A 15,175-nucleotide genomic window follows, 5' to 3' on the forward strand; every position below is an offset into this window, starting at 1 on the left:
TATGGCACTGTTTATTAAGTCACCAAAGCATGTCTTCAGTAGATGCTTAATTTCAAACCATTCATAAATCCACACAAGGCCAACTCACCTGCTCTGTAGTGAAGTTTTTGTCGGATCCTAGGAGGTATGGAGTAATGAAGCTCTCCCCTGGTCTGATCTGTGTCATAAAGCCATAGAAACAGAGAAAGAATACCATCCACTTCCAACGTTGTGCTTCAGCTTCAGGTGCTAGACCTGAAGGTTTGGAATCCTGGGGCTTTGAATTGTGTACCAGATTTAAAGGTCTCAAAATCTGAGGTTCTCTGATGTCCTTGCACTCTGTAGCCATGACTCTTTATGACAGAATTGCTATATGGGGCATATGGAGGGGTGGAATACTGATCAGCTTTGTGCTTCTTCTACTCTTTCAAAACACTTTCTGAGTAACTTGTGCCTTGAATTTCACAGAATATGCACAGTCTTAAGAACTATAATCTGGGATTTGAAAAATCACAGGGATGCTGGGTACAGCAACCTTTTCTTTGCTATAAATTGTCTTCTGCTTGCTAGATTCTATATTGTAGGAATTCTCTGCTGTTATCAGAAGAACAATTTTCATTTCCAGGGAGACAGCACTATTCTCAGGAGAATCACATTAATGGCCTAAACACACACACACACACACAAGCTAAATAAACACACATAGCTGAAGGAAGGCATTAAGGAAATGGTTTCTATTTTTCTTAATATTCGATGAAAACGTGAAGCACCAGGAATCAATTGTACTGCCAGTGGAGGCTATCTGTGAATAAAACCAGAAGTAAAAAGAATTCAGAAACGAGTGGCCAAGAAATAAAAGCTCATGTCTACAAAGCTTGCAAAAAGGGACAAACATTCTCTCAACAAAGACAGGGAGGGAAAGGCACATAACCTAAGGATCTGTGTTAGTCCACTTTAAAGGTTAATAAATAAAAAATTGAAAATAAGGTGATATCTTTTTATTCAACTAACATTTTTCAACTAAAATTTGGAGGCCAAAGCTTCTTTTTCAGGTTAGTATAGTATAGTATAGTATAGTATAGTATGAGCAAAAGATGACATTAGAATATGTAAATATAAGAGAGAATAATAATATTTAAACTGAAGGTTGGGAAGTCTGGAGACTGTTTCACAATCAAAAAAATGTAAGATTTATAAACTTTCCAAAGTATGCTGCAATTTTGCCTATGAAAATATTTAGCAAATACTGTATTTAAGAAATCTCTTGACAAAATTACTATCTGTGTTATAATAATTGTTGGGCTTTCATACATTCATCCAAAAAACTGAAAAACAAAAGAAACTCAAAATGCAATGTGGAGAAAACAGATCTCAATACATGTTTTTCTCCACATTGCACTTTGAGTTTCTTGTTTTTCAGTCTGCATTGATTATATTGCAAGCTTGTTATGTTCCCAATTATGATTTCATTATCAAGACCAGACACTGAACTCTTCAGAGTTTTCTGTCAGTTGAAATTTCATCTGGAAATACTGCATGAACTCAGCCTGCAATAGTACGGTAATTGCAATTTTTGATAATGTTGTGTTCCATGATTTGAACTTACAGAAGTTTCTTAGAAACAGACAGGTACTATTGTACAGCATAAAAGTTTGGGTTTTTCTAAATGTGGCAAGACCCATTCAAACAACATGGCATCAAATGTTTGCTTCTCAGGCCTAGAGTCTTGCAAATAGGGACTTGGTATCATTTGTTTCCTTGTAAATGTATTATATGGTATAAAAATGTGAAATATGCTTTTTATGATCCTTCACAGTTGGCTTTCTTTTTGTCTAGTAAAATTCCTATTTTTCCTCCCTTAGAACGAGATGTACAGTTCTCTGCCTCTAGACCCTAAGCAGTCATCTGACTTTATAATAATAATAACAACTTTATTTTTCTATACCGCCATAGTCAGACAACTTCTAGGCGGTTCAACATCGAAAGAAGGCTGGACATTCAGCGAATTACAGTATATAGAATTATAGTAATGACTGGGAATATGAACTGGCAGATCTTAGTTTATGTTCTTCAGACATCTACCATGATTTCTTGCTCTGCTTCAATTATGGACTGTAATCAAGAGAAATTATATATTTGTTCTCTGAAAGCTTGGATTTCTATGCACAAATATATAATGCAGAATGTTTATCTCTTGGGGGGGTTTTCTGTTTATACGTTTGATATGGCTTGGGTGTAAATAGTTTCAAAATTCATAAATAAAAAAATAAGGTGGGGTAGGGAAGGAAGGATTGAATGGACGATCAGAAGATGGAAAAAAGTAGAATTTTATTGTTTTGTAATGTGATAGAAAACAAATGGGCCAATTCACTAAAGCTTAGCATGCACTAAACGTTGTGCACCCTTATTTTATAGCTGTGGGGAAAGTGTGGCGCAGTAGTTAAAGCTTCAGCATCCTGAGGATGTAGGTTCAAATCCACACTGCTCCTTATGACCCTGGGCAAGTCACTTATAGGTACATCATTGTGAGCTCACAGGGACAGGCAGGGAAAAATGCTTAAGTACCTGAATAAATTCATGTAAACTGTTCTGAGCTCCCCTGGGAGAATGATATAGAAAATTGAATGAATGAATAAATGGGATATGTGGCATTTAGTACACACTAAGCTTTAATAAAAGGGACCCAAAGATCTTTAAAGTCCTTTTCCGGTAGTTATCTAATATAATAAAATGATAGGCCGCACATGCGCACTAAAAAAACGTGTTCCCTGATCCCGTCATGGAAACACGACTGCGCATGCGCGGGTTTTACGTCACCACTTGCTCGCAGCGGCTTTCAAATTTTAAAAAAAATTACACAGCTGCGGCGGCCTTCCTCACCCCCGCCTCTCACTGTGAATGGTACCGGCTCCTCTCTCGAACAGCACCAGGATCGAGAGAGGAGCTGCAGCGCCGGCTTTCAACTTAAAACAAACCCCCCCTCCCACAACTGGAGATCGCCGCTCTCACCCGGCTCCCACTGTGCAAACCCCCCCCCCAACTGGAGATCGCCACTCTCACCCGGCTCCCACTGTGCAAACCCCCCCCCCCCCATGGGAAGATGCACCGCAGCAAAGTGCTGCACAGGTACTGGAGGGGGAGAGACATATCGCTTCTGCACCGGTACAAACATCCCTCCAGCGTTGGCAGTCGCTGCACGTTAAACAGGCTGCTTCGGGCTTTCTCCTGCAATTGAGTCCCTCTGCCGCGTCACCGATGACGTCATCAATGATGCGACAGATAGACTCAACGGCAGAAGAAAGCCGAAGCAGCCTGTTTAGCATGCTGCGGCTGCCAACGCTGGAGGGAGGTTTAATATTAAAGTCATCTTGCTGGGAGGGTCGCAGAGTCAGCGGGGGTTGGACTGGGAGGGGAGAGAAGCGTCTGCCTCGGGTGCTTCAGGCAGCAGCAGCGTTTACAATTCGCTGCTGTTGCCGGCTTCAGGCCTTCCTCTCTGGCCGGTCCTGCCTACTTCCTGTTTTCATGAAGACAGGACCCGCCAAAGAGGAAGACCTGAAGCCAGCAACAGCAATGAATTGTGAATGCTGCTGCTGACCAATGAAGTAGTTAAATGAGGAAAGGGAGCAGAGGGGGAGAGAATGGCTTGGAGGGAAGGAGGAAGGTATGCCAGACCAAAACAAAAGGAAGGAGGAGATGGAGAGAGGCCATAGGGGGGAGAGAGAGAGAGAGATGGAAAGAGAAGAGAGGGCAGTGAATGGAAAGGGCAACATAGAGGGTGAACAGTATTCTAGCACCCGTTAATGTAATGGGCTTAAAGACTAGTAAAATATATTATTTTAACAATCTCTTAAGTTTCTGAGTTGTTTTTAAAAAGTCCTCTTGGTATTCTGACCATATGGTCACTGATATTGCTCTCTCACCATGCATCACCTTGGTTTGCTTTATGGCATCAGGTCTTATTTATTTATTCAATTTTCTATACCATTCTCCCAGGGGAATTCAGAACAGTTTACATGAATTTATTCAGGCACTCAAGCATTTTTCTCTGTCTGTTCCAGCAGATTCGCAATCTACCTAATGTACCTGGGGCAATTGGGGGATTAAGTGACTCACCACCACTGTCACATCCCAACTACTATGTCATATAAGTCTGTCAATGAAACTATCTTCTCCTATAACATCATTCTCATCATACTCTTGCTCTTCCCCATTTCATGTACTGTAAAGAGCATTAAACCCCGCCCTGGCTGACACCTCCCCCGCCCAACTTCTGATATCTGCGCTCAAGCTGCTGAAAGTCTTTGGCTTAAATCCTACACATATGCTGACTTCATACACTTCAAATTCCTGCTGACATCCTTCCAGTCTGCCCTCTCACTTGCCAAGCTAGCGCATTTAACTAACTCTCTTAGCTCTAACTCTCGCCATCGCTTTGCCACACACTCAACTCTCTACTCACAGTGCCCCCACCAATCCCCACCCCTTAACTGTCATCTCCTGATATTTGCAGAGTTCTTCTATGACAAGATTCAGAAGACTTACCTTGAGTTCACAACCAGGTCATCTGCCCCCCCTCTCTTCTGCCTCCCCTTTGTTTCAGGTTTCTCCTTCTCTCTATCTTCCTTCTGCTAACATTTTGAGTCCTCCCACCTTTGGTCCAGGTCTTTGCCTCTCTCACTCTGTCTTCCCCCTCCCCAGGGCCTGGCATCTCTCTTTCCTCGGTTCAGGGTGTTTCCCCTCTCCAACCCCTCTAGTAGTTCAGGATCTGCCCTGTCTTCCCCCTCCCTTTTGGTTCTAGGTTTTTAGTTCAAGGCTGCTTTCCCCCTCCCCTCCTTAAGGTCCTTTTGTCTCCCCCTCCCCGATCCAGCGTCTCTAAGGCAACCCCCATCCCACCGGGCCCTCGCAATGGGCACAGCCTTACCTACACTGCTTCCTGAACACAGTGACTGATTGTAACGGTCCTTGTCTCCGTTCTTCCCTCTGGGCCTAACTACCACAGTTGAAAGTTAATTACGGCAGCCTGCAGAGCAAACATAGCAAGCTGCTGTCGGCCTCTGTAGCACATTCTCTCTGCCGTGTTCCCACACCTCCTCTAACGTCAGGAGCGGGACCGCAGCAGATGGAACATGCTACAGAGGCCAATAGCAGCCTGTTACGTTTGCTCTGCAGGCTGCTGTAATTAACTTTCAACTGTGATAGGTCCAGAGGGAAGAACGGGGGAAGCATGTCATCTAGATTAGCTGGGCAGAGCGCCCGGCTTAAAGATGCTAAAGATGCTAGGGAGAACACTGGCTCAGCGATCTACCGGCATTGCCTTTGCGATCGACAGGTAGATCGCGATCGATATTTTGTGCACCCTTGCCCTAGAGGGTAACCTACCAATTATAACATTGCAAAATAATAAAAATTAAACATTACTATATAACTAGCAATCTTAAGGGAATTTAGAATACATATTCCAATTCCCATAGCAACTTAAGAAAGAAATCACCATTAAGATGCAGGCCAGCAGCAAGATAGGGGCTATCCAGTCTTTTGCACAGAGTGTCACATGTTTGAATATCGCCCAGTTGGTGGGAAGTCTTATGAGTGTGCTCGGTAAAGAGCTCCTAGCACTCAGGGAACTGGTCCAATCTCTTACACTTGGAAAAGCTACACTTGGAAAAGCTAAGGGAAACAGGTACATAAAGGAGACCTACAGGAATGTTGTAGAAAAGTTCCACCTCCAGTCTGGTAGCCTGTGCTGTCGTGGAGGAGGGAGGTCTTCTTAAAGGAAAGCATAACCCTGGTGAAGCAGAAGGCAACCTTGTAACCAGAGCCTGTCCACCAAGAGATGCAATGTCCTCTTGTACTGTGTCTCCAGGGGCTTCTGCCCAAGAGGGAAGGGTTAAAACAGCAGTTATAGTGGGAAATTTGATCATTAGGCAATGTAGATAGCTGGGAGACTAGTGGACGTAAGGATCGCTTGGTTACCTGCTTGCCTGGTGCGAAGGTGGCGGACCTCACGTAGATAAGATTTTAGAGAGTGCTGAGAAGGAACCTGCTGTCTTGGTACATGTAGGTACCAATGACATAGGGAAATGTGGTAAGGAGGTTCTGGAAGCCAAATTTAAGCTCTTAGGTAGGAAGCTAAAATCCAGAACGTCCAGGGTAGCATTTTCAGAAGTGCGCCCTGTTCCACATGCAGGTTGAAGGGATGCAGTGGTTCTGAACCAGGGTAAGGTCTGAACACAGGCCAGGTCAGCACAATGAACTCTGAGCCTTGGTTTGGATCTGAGGCCTTGTGAAGGAAGTATGGATCCTTTCTCATTTCCTCTCCCCTCCTGCCACGTCGACATTCTATTAGCAAGGAAAATGCTAGCACCTTGTGACAAATGCTGAGGCATTCCCCCCTCCCTTCTTGTCACATATTAACCTGACACACATTTACCCTTATTTCTTATCTTGTTTATCTTCCTTATATGGGCAACAATCAAACTTTGCCTACGTGCAGAAGCAGGCCCTGAGTTTAAGGCTAATCCCGAGAGGCTTAAGGAGCATGCATTATAACCTTTGGACTGTTGCATGCTATAGTAAGATTTTAGACATATTAGAAGTGTACACATTGGAAATCACTTTATTGTAACTGTTATGATGTATTCATATGTCACGTGAGATAGTAGCTTTGAGAAGCACATGAGATATGAAATCAAATGAGTTACCTTGTTATAATCCTCACTGTATGTGCATGATGAAATTGTAACTTTGCAGAGCATTAGCTAAGTAATTAAAGGAGCTAAAATTCTCAATAAAAGGGGGAGAGACCATCCATTTAGGTTGCCTCATCCTGATCTGAGCCTTGTGTGAAAGCATCATTCCTACAGCAGGTCCCAAAAGACAGGCAGAGCTACGGAGTCTCAATGCTTGGATATGCAGGGAGGAAGGTTTTAGATTTATTAGGAACTGGGCAACATATTGAGGAAGGTGAACCTATTCTGCAAAGATGGGCTCCACCTTAACCAGATGGAACCAGGCTGCTGGGGGTCAATATTTAAAAAGGAGATAGAGCAGCTTTTAAACTAGCAACTGGGGGAAGGCTGACAGTCGCTCAAAAGAGCATGGCTTGGGATAAGGTATCTTTAAAAGATATCATCATAAAAGGAAAGACAAAGCATCCCAATAGTGTGATTGCAATACCGGCCGCAGTAGACCAGGTTTCCTTAAATTCAGAGCAGGCTGATTTTAAAGATTACAAATCAACCATGTCAACTGCTGAGCAAATTGTAAACAGATAAGACAAACATTGTTTGAAATGTCTGTTTGCAAATGACATAAGCCTAAGAAACAAGATGGGAGAGTTAGAATATATATTGCACTAAATGAAAAGATAGTTAAGCACAGTTACTTACCGTAACAGGTGTTATCCAGGGACAGCAGGCAGATATTCTTGACTGATGGGTGACGGCACCGAAGGAGCCCCGGTACGGACAATTTTAGAGTGATTGCACTCAAAGAACTTGGAAAGTTCTAGTAGGCCGCACCGCGCACGCGCGAGTGCCTTCCCGCCCGACAGAGGTGTGCGGTCCCCAGTTAGGATAAGCCAGCTAAGAAGCCAACCCGGGGAGGTGGGTGGGATGCAAGAATATCTGCCTGCTGTCCCTGGATAACACCTGTTACGGTAAGTAACTGTGCTTTATCCCAGGACAAGCAGGCAGCATATTCTTGACTGATGGGTGACCTCCAAGCTAACAAAAAGAGGGATGGAGGGAAGGTTGGCCATTAGAAAAATAAATTTTGCAAAACAGATTGGCCGAAGTGTCCATCCCTTCTGGAGAATGCATCCAGACAATAGTGAGATGTAAAAGTATGAACTGAGGACCAAGTAGCAGCCTTGCAGATTTCCTCAATCGGCGTGGAACAGAGGAAAGCTACAGATGCTGACATAGCTCTAACTCTATGGGCCGTGACAGAACCTTCCAGTGTCAGTCCGGTCTGAGCATAACAGAATGAAATGCACGCTGCAAGCCAATTAGACAACGTACGTTTAGAAACATGACGTCCCAATTTATTCGGATCAAAGGACAGAAAGAGTTGGGGAGCTGATCTGTGGGGCTTAGTACGCTCTAAATAGTAAGCTAGAGCCCTTTTACAGTCCAAAGTATGTAGAGCCTGTTCTCCAGAATGAGAATGAGGTTTCAGAAAGAAGACAGGCAGAACAATGGATTGTTTGAGATGGAATTCAGAGACAACCTTAGCGAGAAACTTTGGATGTGTACGCAGAACCACCTTGTCATGATGAAAGATTGTAAAAGGTGGATCCACAACTAGTGCATGTAGCTCACTGACCCTCCTGGCAGAGGTTAGAGCAATAAGGAAGACCACTTTCCATGTGAGAAACTTGAAAGGAGTCGTAGCCAAAGGTTCAAACGGAGGCTTCATTAAGGCGGAGAGAACCACATTGAGATCCCAGACTACAGGGGGTGCTTTAAGAGGTGGTTTCACATTGAAAAGACCCCGCATGAACCTGGAAACCAAGGGATGAGCTGAAAGGAGTTTCCCATGAACTGGCTCATGAAAAGCAGCAATAGCACTGAGGTGGACTCTGATGGAAGTAGACTTGAGACCAGAGTCAGACAAAGAAAGAAGGTAATCCAACAAAGTCTCCACTGCAAGGGACGTAGGATTATGATGATGAAGAAGACACCAGGAAGAAAATCTTGTCCACTTCTGATGGTAACATTGCAGAGTTGCAGGTTTCCTGGAGGCATCCAGAATGGAACGAACGGGTTGAGACAACAAAGTATCATTCGAATTCAGCCCGAGAGATACCAAGCTGTCAGGTGCAGAGACTGTAGGTTGGGATGCAGAAGGGTCTCCTGATGCTGTGTAAGCAGAGAAGGAAACATTGGAAGAAGAATAGGCTCCCTGGAACTGAGTTGAAGTAGAAGGGAGAACCAATGTTGTCTGGGCCATCGTGGAGCGATGAGAATCATGTTGGCCTGTTCCCTCTTGAGCTTGAACAATGTTCGTAACATGAGAGGTAGCGGAGGGAAAGCATACAGGAACAGATTGGACCAATCTAGGAGAAACGCATCCGCTGTCAGACGGTGAGGAGAGTAGAGTCTGGAGCAGAAGAGGGGCAGCTGGTGATTGTGAGGAGCTGCAAAGAGGTATATCTGAGGAGTGCCCCACTGCGCGAAGATAGACTGTAGAGTTAAAGGATCGAGAGTCCACTCGTGAAGTTGGAGAATTCTGCTGAGTTTGTCCGCCAAGGAATTCTGCTCTCCCTGAATGTAGATCGCCTTCTTGAAGAGTTGGTGATCTGTGGCCCAAGTCCAAATCTTTTGGGCTTCCTGGCACAAGAGGCGAGAGCCTGTCCCACCCTGCTTGTTGATGTAGTACATTGCAACTTGATTGTCTGTGCACAGCAGGAGGACTTGAGGAAAGAGAAGATGTTGGAAGGCCTTGAGGGCATAAAACATCGCTCTGAGTTCCAGGAAATTGATGTGATGTTTCATTTCCTGAGCCGTCCAAAGACCCTGAGTTTGGAACTCATTCAAATGAGCTCCCCAGGCGTAAGGGGAGGCATCGGTGGTGATGATCAGTTGATGAGGAGGTAGATGGAACAGAAGACCTCTGGAGAGATTTGAGGATATCAACCACCATTGCAGAGACTGACGAAGAGACGATGTCACAGATATATGTCGTGAGCAGGGATCCGTCGCTTGGGACCACTGAGAAGCTAGGGTCCATTGAGGAGTGCGCAGGTGAAGACGTGCGAAGGGTGTGACATGAACTGTGGAGGCCATGTGACCCAAGAGTATCATCATCTGCTTGGCAGAGATGGAACGTTGAGAAAGCACCTGCTGACATAGAGACTGAAGAGTTTGAAGACGGTTGGACGGCAGGAACGCTTTCATGAGGACTGTGTCCAGTACCGCTCCGATGAACTGAAGTCTCTGAGTAGGGATGAGATGAGATTTGGGTAGATTGATCTCGAACCCCAGAAGTCGAAGAAACAGGATGGTTTGGTTGGTGGCCAGAAGTACTGTCTGAGATGAAGTGGCCTTGATTAACCAATCGTCCAGGTAAGGAAAGACTTGAAGGTGGTGAGAACGTAGAAAGGCAGCCACCACAATCAGACATTTGGTGAATACTCTTGGAGAGGAGGCAAGACCGAAGGGCAGCACCTTGTATTGGTAATGACAATGATGGATCATGAAGCGGAGGTACTGTCTGGAGGCCAGATTGACCGGTATGCGAGTATATGCCTCTTTGAGATCGAGGGAGAATAGCCAGTCGCCCTGATTGAGAAGAGGGTAAAGAGTGGCCAGAGAAAGCATTCTGAATTTCTCTTTGACCAAGCATTTGTTGAGATCACGAAGATCTAGGATGGGTCTGAGATCTCCTGTTTTTTTGGGGACTAGAAAATAACGAGAGTAGAATCCCTGTCCCTGCTGATCTAGAGGAACCTCCTCTATGGCGTTCAGAAGGAGGAGGGATTGAACCTCTTGAAGAAGGAGGGAAGACTGAGGAGTGTTCAAAGCAGACTCTTTTGGCAGACCTTGGGCAGGAAGAGTCTGAAAGTTGAGAGAGTAGCCGTGGCGGATGATGTTGAGGACCCACTGATCCGAGGTGATGGTTTCCCAACGGCTTATGAAATGAGTAAGACGTCCTCCTATGGGCAGCAGAAGATGGGTAGATGGTGGGATACTGGCTATGTCCTGGAGAATCAAGTCAAAAGGGTTGTGAGGATTTCTGTGGAGGAGCTGGTCTAGTGTTTTGCCTCTGTTGTTGCCTCTGACGCCTGGGTTGTTGAGGGGCCAGTGGCAGAGGACGAGCCACAAATCGACGTTGGTAGGCCGATTGCTGGCGAAAGGGCCTGGTGGGTGGGGTCTTCTTTTTTGTTTTGAGGAGAGTATCCCACCTAGTCTCATGAGCTGAGAGCTTTTGGGTAGTGGAGTCCATGGATTCTCCAAACAGCTCATCCCCCAGGCAAGGTGCATTAGCCAGTCGATCTTGATGATTGACATCAAGTTCTGAAACTCTGAGCCAAGCCAGTCGACGCATGGCCACTGATATAGCCGTGGCCCGAGAGGTCAGCTCAAAGGTGTCATAGATCGACCTGACCATGAACTTACGAAGTTGTAAGAGCGATGAAGAAGTTTGGCGAAAGGCAGATCTTTTTCGGTTAGGGAGGTATTTTTCAAAAGTAGACAAATTCTGAATGAGATACTTAAGGTAGAATAAAAAGTGGAAAGCATAATTCCCTGATCTATTAGCCAGCATCGCATTCTGATATAACCTTTTGCCAAACTTATCCATGGCCTTACCTTCTCTGCCAGGAGGGACAGAGGCGTACACACTAGCTCCTGTGGATTTCTTTAAAGTGGATTCCACCAAAAGAGATTCATGAGGGAGTTGTGGTTTGTCAAAGCCTGGAATAGGTATGACCTTATATAAGGAGTCCAGTTTGCGGGGAGCTCCTGGGACGGTCAAAGGTGTCTCTAGATTTTTGTAGAAAGTCTCTCGTAGTATATCATGGAGAGGCAATTTCAGAAATTCCCTTGGAGGCTGGTCAAAATCCAGTGCATCGAGGAATGCCTTGGATTTTTTGGATTCAGCCTCCAAGGGAATAGAGAGGGAGTCACACATCTCTTTAAGAAAAGAGGTGAAAGAGGTTGCATCAGGCTTAGAGGACGGATCTAAAAGAGAAGGATCCTCATCCCCCGATGAACACTCCCCCTCAGAGAGAAGAGGCTCCTCTGAGTCACCCCACAGATCAGGGTCCCTTACTTGAAAGCTGCGGTCCCGTGATTCCGGTGTGGAGGGTTCTAGGTGTCGAGTTTTGTGAATCAACTTACCAGACCTCTGGGAAACGGTACCGGGAGATGTGATAGGCTGTGTCGGTGCTGAAGTTTGCACAGCCTGGTGTAAGGACCTAGGTTCCGGCGCTAATGTCGGCATGGAAACTGATGAAGCCGAATGCACCGGTACCGACAGAGTGGATGCCGATAAAAGAGGCTGTTCCACTGCCGGTACCGGTGGCTCAGACCGGACCGGGACTGGAAGGCTCGGTTGCAAAAGAGCAGGAAGCAGCTGCTGTAACTGCTCCTTGAGCTGAGCCTGCAGGACAGCGGAAATTCGCTCGTCCAGGGAAGGCACCGGTACCGCCTTTTTCTTCTGCACTCCGAAGAGGAACCCGAGGTCGAGGGGCTCACCTCAATCGGAGCGGAGCGCTTCCGCGGGCGCCTCGAGGTCGGCAGGACTGGGCTCGCTGCTACTGAGACTGGAGGACGCTCCAGCGGGGAAGGCTTCTTAGCCGGCTTACCTGAGGGATGCGACGCCGGCGCGGTGTCGATGAGGTAGGTGCCGACTGGGTCGGTGCCGAAGTCGGAGCCAGTGCCGCCGAATCCAACATATCGGTACCAAATAATAACCGCTGCTGATCTGGTGGTTTTTTAAAGTTCTCTTTTTGAGAGTGGCACAGCAGGTGCAGGTGGACGCTCGATGGTCAGGACCCAGGCACTGTAAACACCAGTTGTGCGGGTCAGTGAGAGAAATGGGCCTCGCGCACCGCTGGCACTTCTTAATTCCGGGTTGGGGGGGCATGAACGTAAAGACGGCTTCTGCCAAATCGAAGGCCGAGGCCTCGATAGTGGCAGCAGGCCCCGCCGGGGCGAACCCGAAAAAAGAAGAAAAAAAGAAAAGTCTTTTTTTTTTTTTAAAGAAAATAAGAAAAAGAAAAAAGGGGAAATATATATATTTCCAAAACGGTTTACGCGAGCGGGAAGGCGAAAAGAGAAAAAGGTTTCAACAGCCATTGAAAATGCATCTTCTTAGCTCCGCGGAAACTAAGAAACTGGGGACCGCGCGCCTCTGTCGGGCGGGAATGCACTCACGCGTGCGCGGTGCGGCCTACTAGAACTTTCCAAGTTCTTAGAGTGCAATCACTCTAAAATTGTCCGTACCGGGGCTCCATCGGTGCCGTCACCCATCAGTCAAGAATATGCTGCCTGCTTGTCCTGGGATAATAATAGGCTTCTCTGAAACCTGGTGGAAGGAAGATAAATAATGGGACACTGTGATACCAGGGTACTAGTTATATCATAGTGATAGGGTGGATCGAATTGGTGGAGGCATAGCGTTATATGTTAAGGAGGGCCTTGAATCAAACGGACTAAGGAACAGAAACACATCTTGGAATCCCTATGGGTAGAAATTCAAGGTGTAATGGGAAAAGAATAATGATAGGAGTGTACTACCATCTGTCTGACCAGGATGAATAGACAGATGCTGAAATGTTATAAAGACATTAGGGAAGCTAACAAACAGGGTAGCACAGTAATAATGAGTGATTTCAACTACCTCGATATTGACTGGGTAAATGGATCTTCAGAGCTAGGGAGATAAAATTCTTAATGAAATCAAGTACTTCTTTATGGAGCAATTGGTTCAGGAACCAACAAGAAGGGGGAAGAATTCTAGATCTAGTTCTTAGTGGAGCACATGAATTGGTGAGGGAGGTAATGGTGCTGGGGCCACTTGATAACAGTGATCATAACAAGATTAGATTTAATATAATCTCTGGCATAAGTTTACAGAAGAAATGGTCAATATTCTCAATAGAGAAGGATAAATAGAGGGGTTACACAGGGGTCTGTGCTGGGATTGCTGCTTTTTAACATATTTATCAATGATCTAGAGATGGGAATAACTAGTGATATAGGTAATTCAATTTGTTGATGACACAAAGTTGTTCAAAGTTGTTAAATTGCAAGAAGAGCTTGTGAGACTGGAAGACTGGGCATTAAAATGGCAGATGACGCTTAATGTGAGCAAGTGCAAAGTGATGCATGTGGAAAGAGAAACTAGCTAGCTATGTGATGCTAGATTTTGAGTTAGAAATAACTGCCCAGAAAAAGGATCCAGGTTAGAGAGCTGCATGGGGACGACGGGAATCCTGCGGGACCCGCGGGTTCCCCCTTCGGGTCACGGGGATCCCGTGGGGATGCCCCCTAGGGTCGCGGAAATCCCGTGGGGACGCCCCCTAGGGTAGCGGGGTTCCTGCGGGGCTGGATGTACTAAGTCGCGCGGCTTTTCTCCCTACCTGCTCTGCTTACAGCACAGAGCTGAACGGAAGTCTTCCCAACGTCAGCGCTGACGTCGGAGGGGAGGGAGGGCTTAAACAAAGCCCTCCCTCCCTCCCTCCGACGTCAGCGCTGACGTCGGGAAGGCTTCCGTTCGGCTCTGTGCTGCAGGCAGGATAGGTAAGGAGGAGTAGCCTCGCGGCTCGAGTGGCTACCAAGGGAGGGGGGCGGTCCGCCCCGCCCCAGGTGCAGCACAGCCGGCCAGGTCCCCTTACTTTTGTGGCGCTTCCCCGACCGACCGACAACAGCCCCGGTCTGACAAACCTCCCTGCCCTTAACCACGAATCTAAATTACCTTCTTACAGCAGCTGTAAGAAGGAAATTTAGATTCGCGGTTAAGGGCAGGGAGGTTTGTCAGACCGGGGCTGTTGTCGGTCTGTCGGTCAGGGAAGCGCCACAAAAGTAAGGGGACCTGGCCGGCTGTGCTGCACCCGGGCAGGAGAGAAGGAGGGGGGAGAAGGACGCTGAAAGGCCATGGGGAGGACGGGGGGGGGGGGGAAGGACACTGAAAGCATTTGTGGAAGACAGAAGGGGGAGAAGGACGCTGACAGGACATGGGGAAGACGGGGGGGTGGATAAGGACGCTGAAAGGCCATGGGGAAGACGGGGGGGGGGTGGAGAAGGACGCTGAAAGGCCATGGGGAAGACAGAGAGGGGAGAAGGATGCTGACAGGACATGGGGAAGATGGGGGGGAGAAGGACGCTGAAAGGAAATGGGGAAGAGAGAGTGGGAAGAAGACGCTGGCAGGGAAGAAGACAGATGCCAGACTATGGGGGGAGCGGAGGGAAGAAGATGGGTGCCAGACCAATTTGGAAGGGGGGAGAAAGGGAGAGGCACAGTAACAGAGCAAATGGAAGACGCAGAAGGAAGAGAGACAGTGGATGGAAGGAACTGAATGAGAACATGAGGAAAGCAGAAACCAGGCAACAAAGTTAGGAAAAGAATTCTATTTCTTTTTTTTTGCTTCAGGATAAAGTAGTATATTAGTTGTGTTGATAAAAATTTATAAACAAAAGAGGCTCTGGTAGAAACCCGTTTACAAAGTATGTATTCTTTCCAATTAATA

General features: G+C 46.5%; 1 protein-coding gene across 5 annotated transcripts in view; it reads right to left on the reverse strand.

Moving 5' to 3' along the window:
• Window positions 1-15,175, reverse strand: part of SLC19A1 (solute carrier family 19 member 1) — a 122,023-nt gene that overhangs the window by 75,245 nt on the left and 31,603 nt on the right. For 4 of the 5 annotated variants that reach the window (XM_033945925.1, XM_033945926.1, XM_033945927.1 and 1 more), the window contains exon 2: window positions 89-781. The exons of the other annotated variant lie outside the window; for it this stretch is intronic. In XM_033945925.1, the coding sequence (XP_033801816.1) occupies window positions 89-328 (240 nt within the window). In that variant the 5' untranslated portion in view covers window positions 329-781. The remainder of the gene's footprint in view (window positions 1-88; window positions 782-15,175) is intronic. 5 annotated transcript variants of the gene reach the window in all.

The sequence above is a fragment of the Geotrypetes seraphini genome, chromosome 5 (genome assembly GCF_902459505.1).
Source record: "Geotrypetes seraphini chromosome 5, aGeoSer1.1, whole genome shotgun sequence".
Taxonomy (NCBI): Eukaryota; Metazoa; Chordata; class Amphibia; order Gymnophiona; family Dermophiidae; genus Geotrypetes; species Geotrypetes seraphini.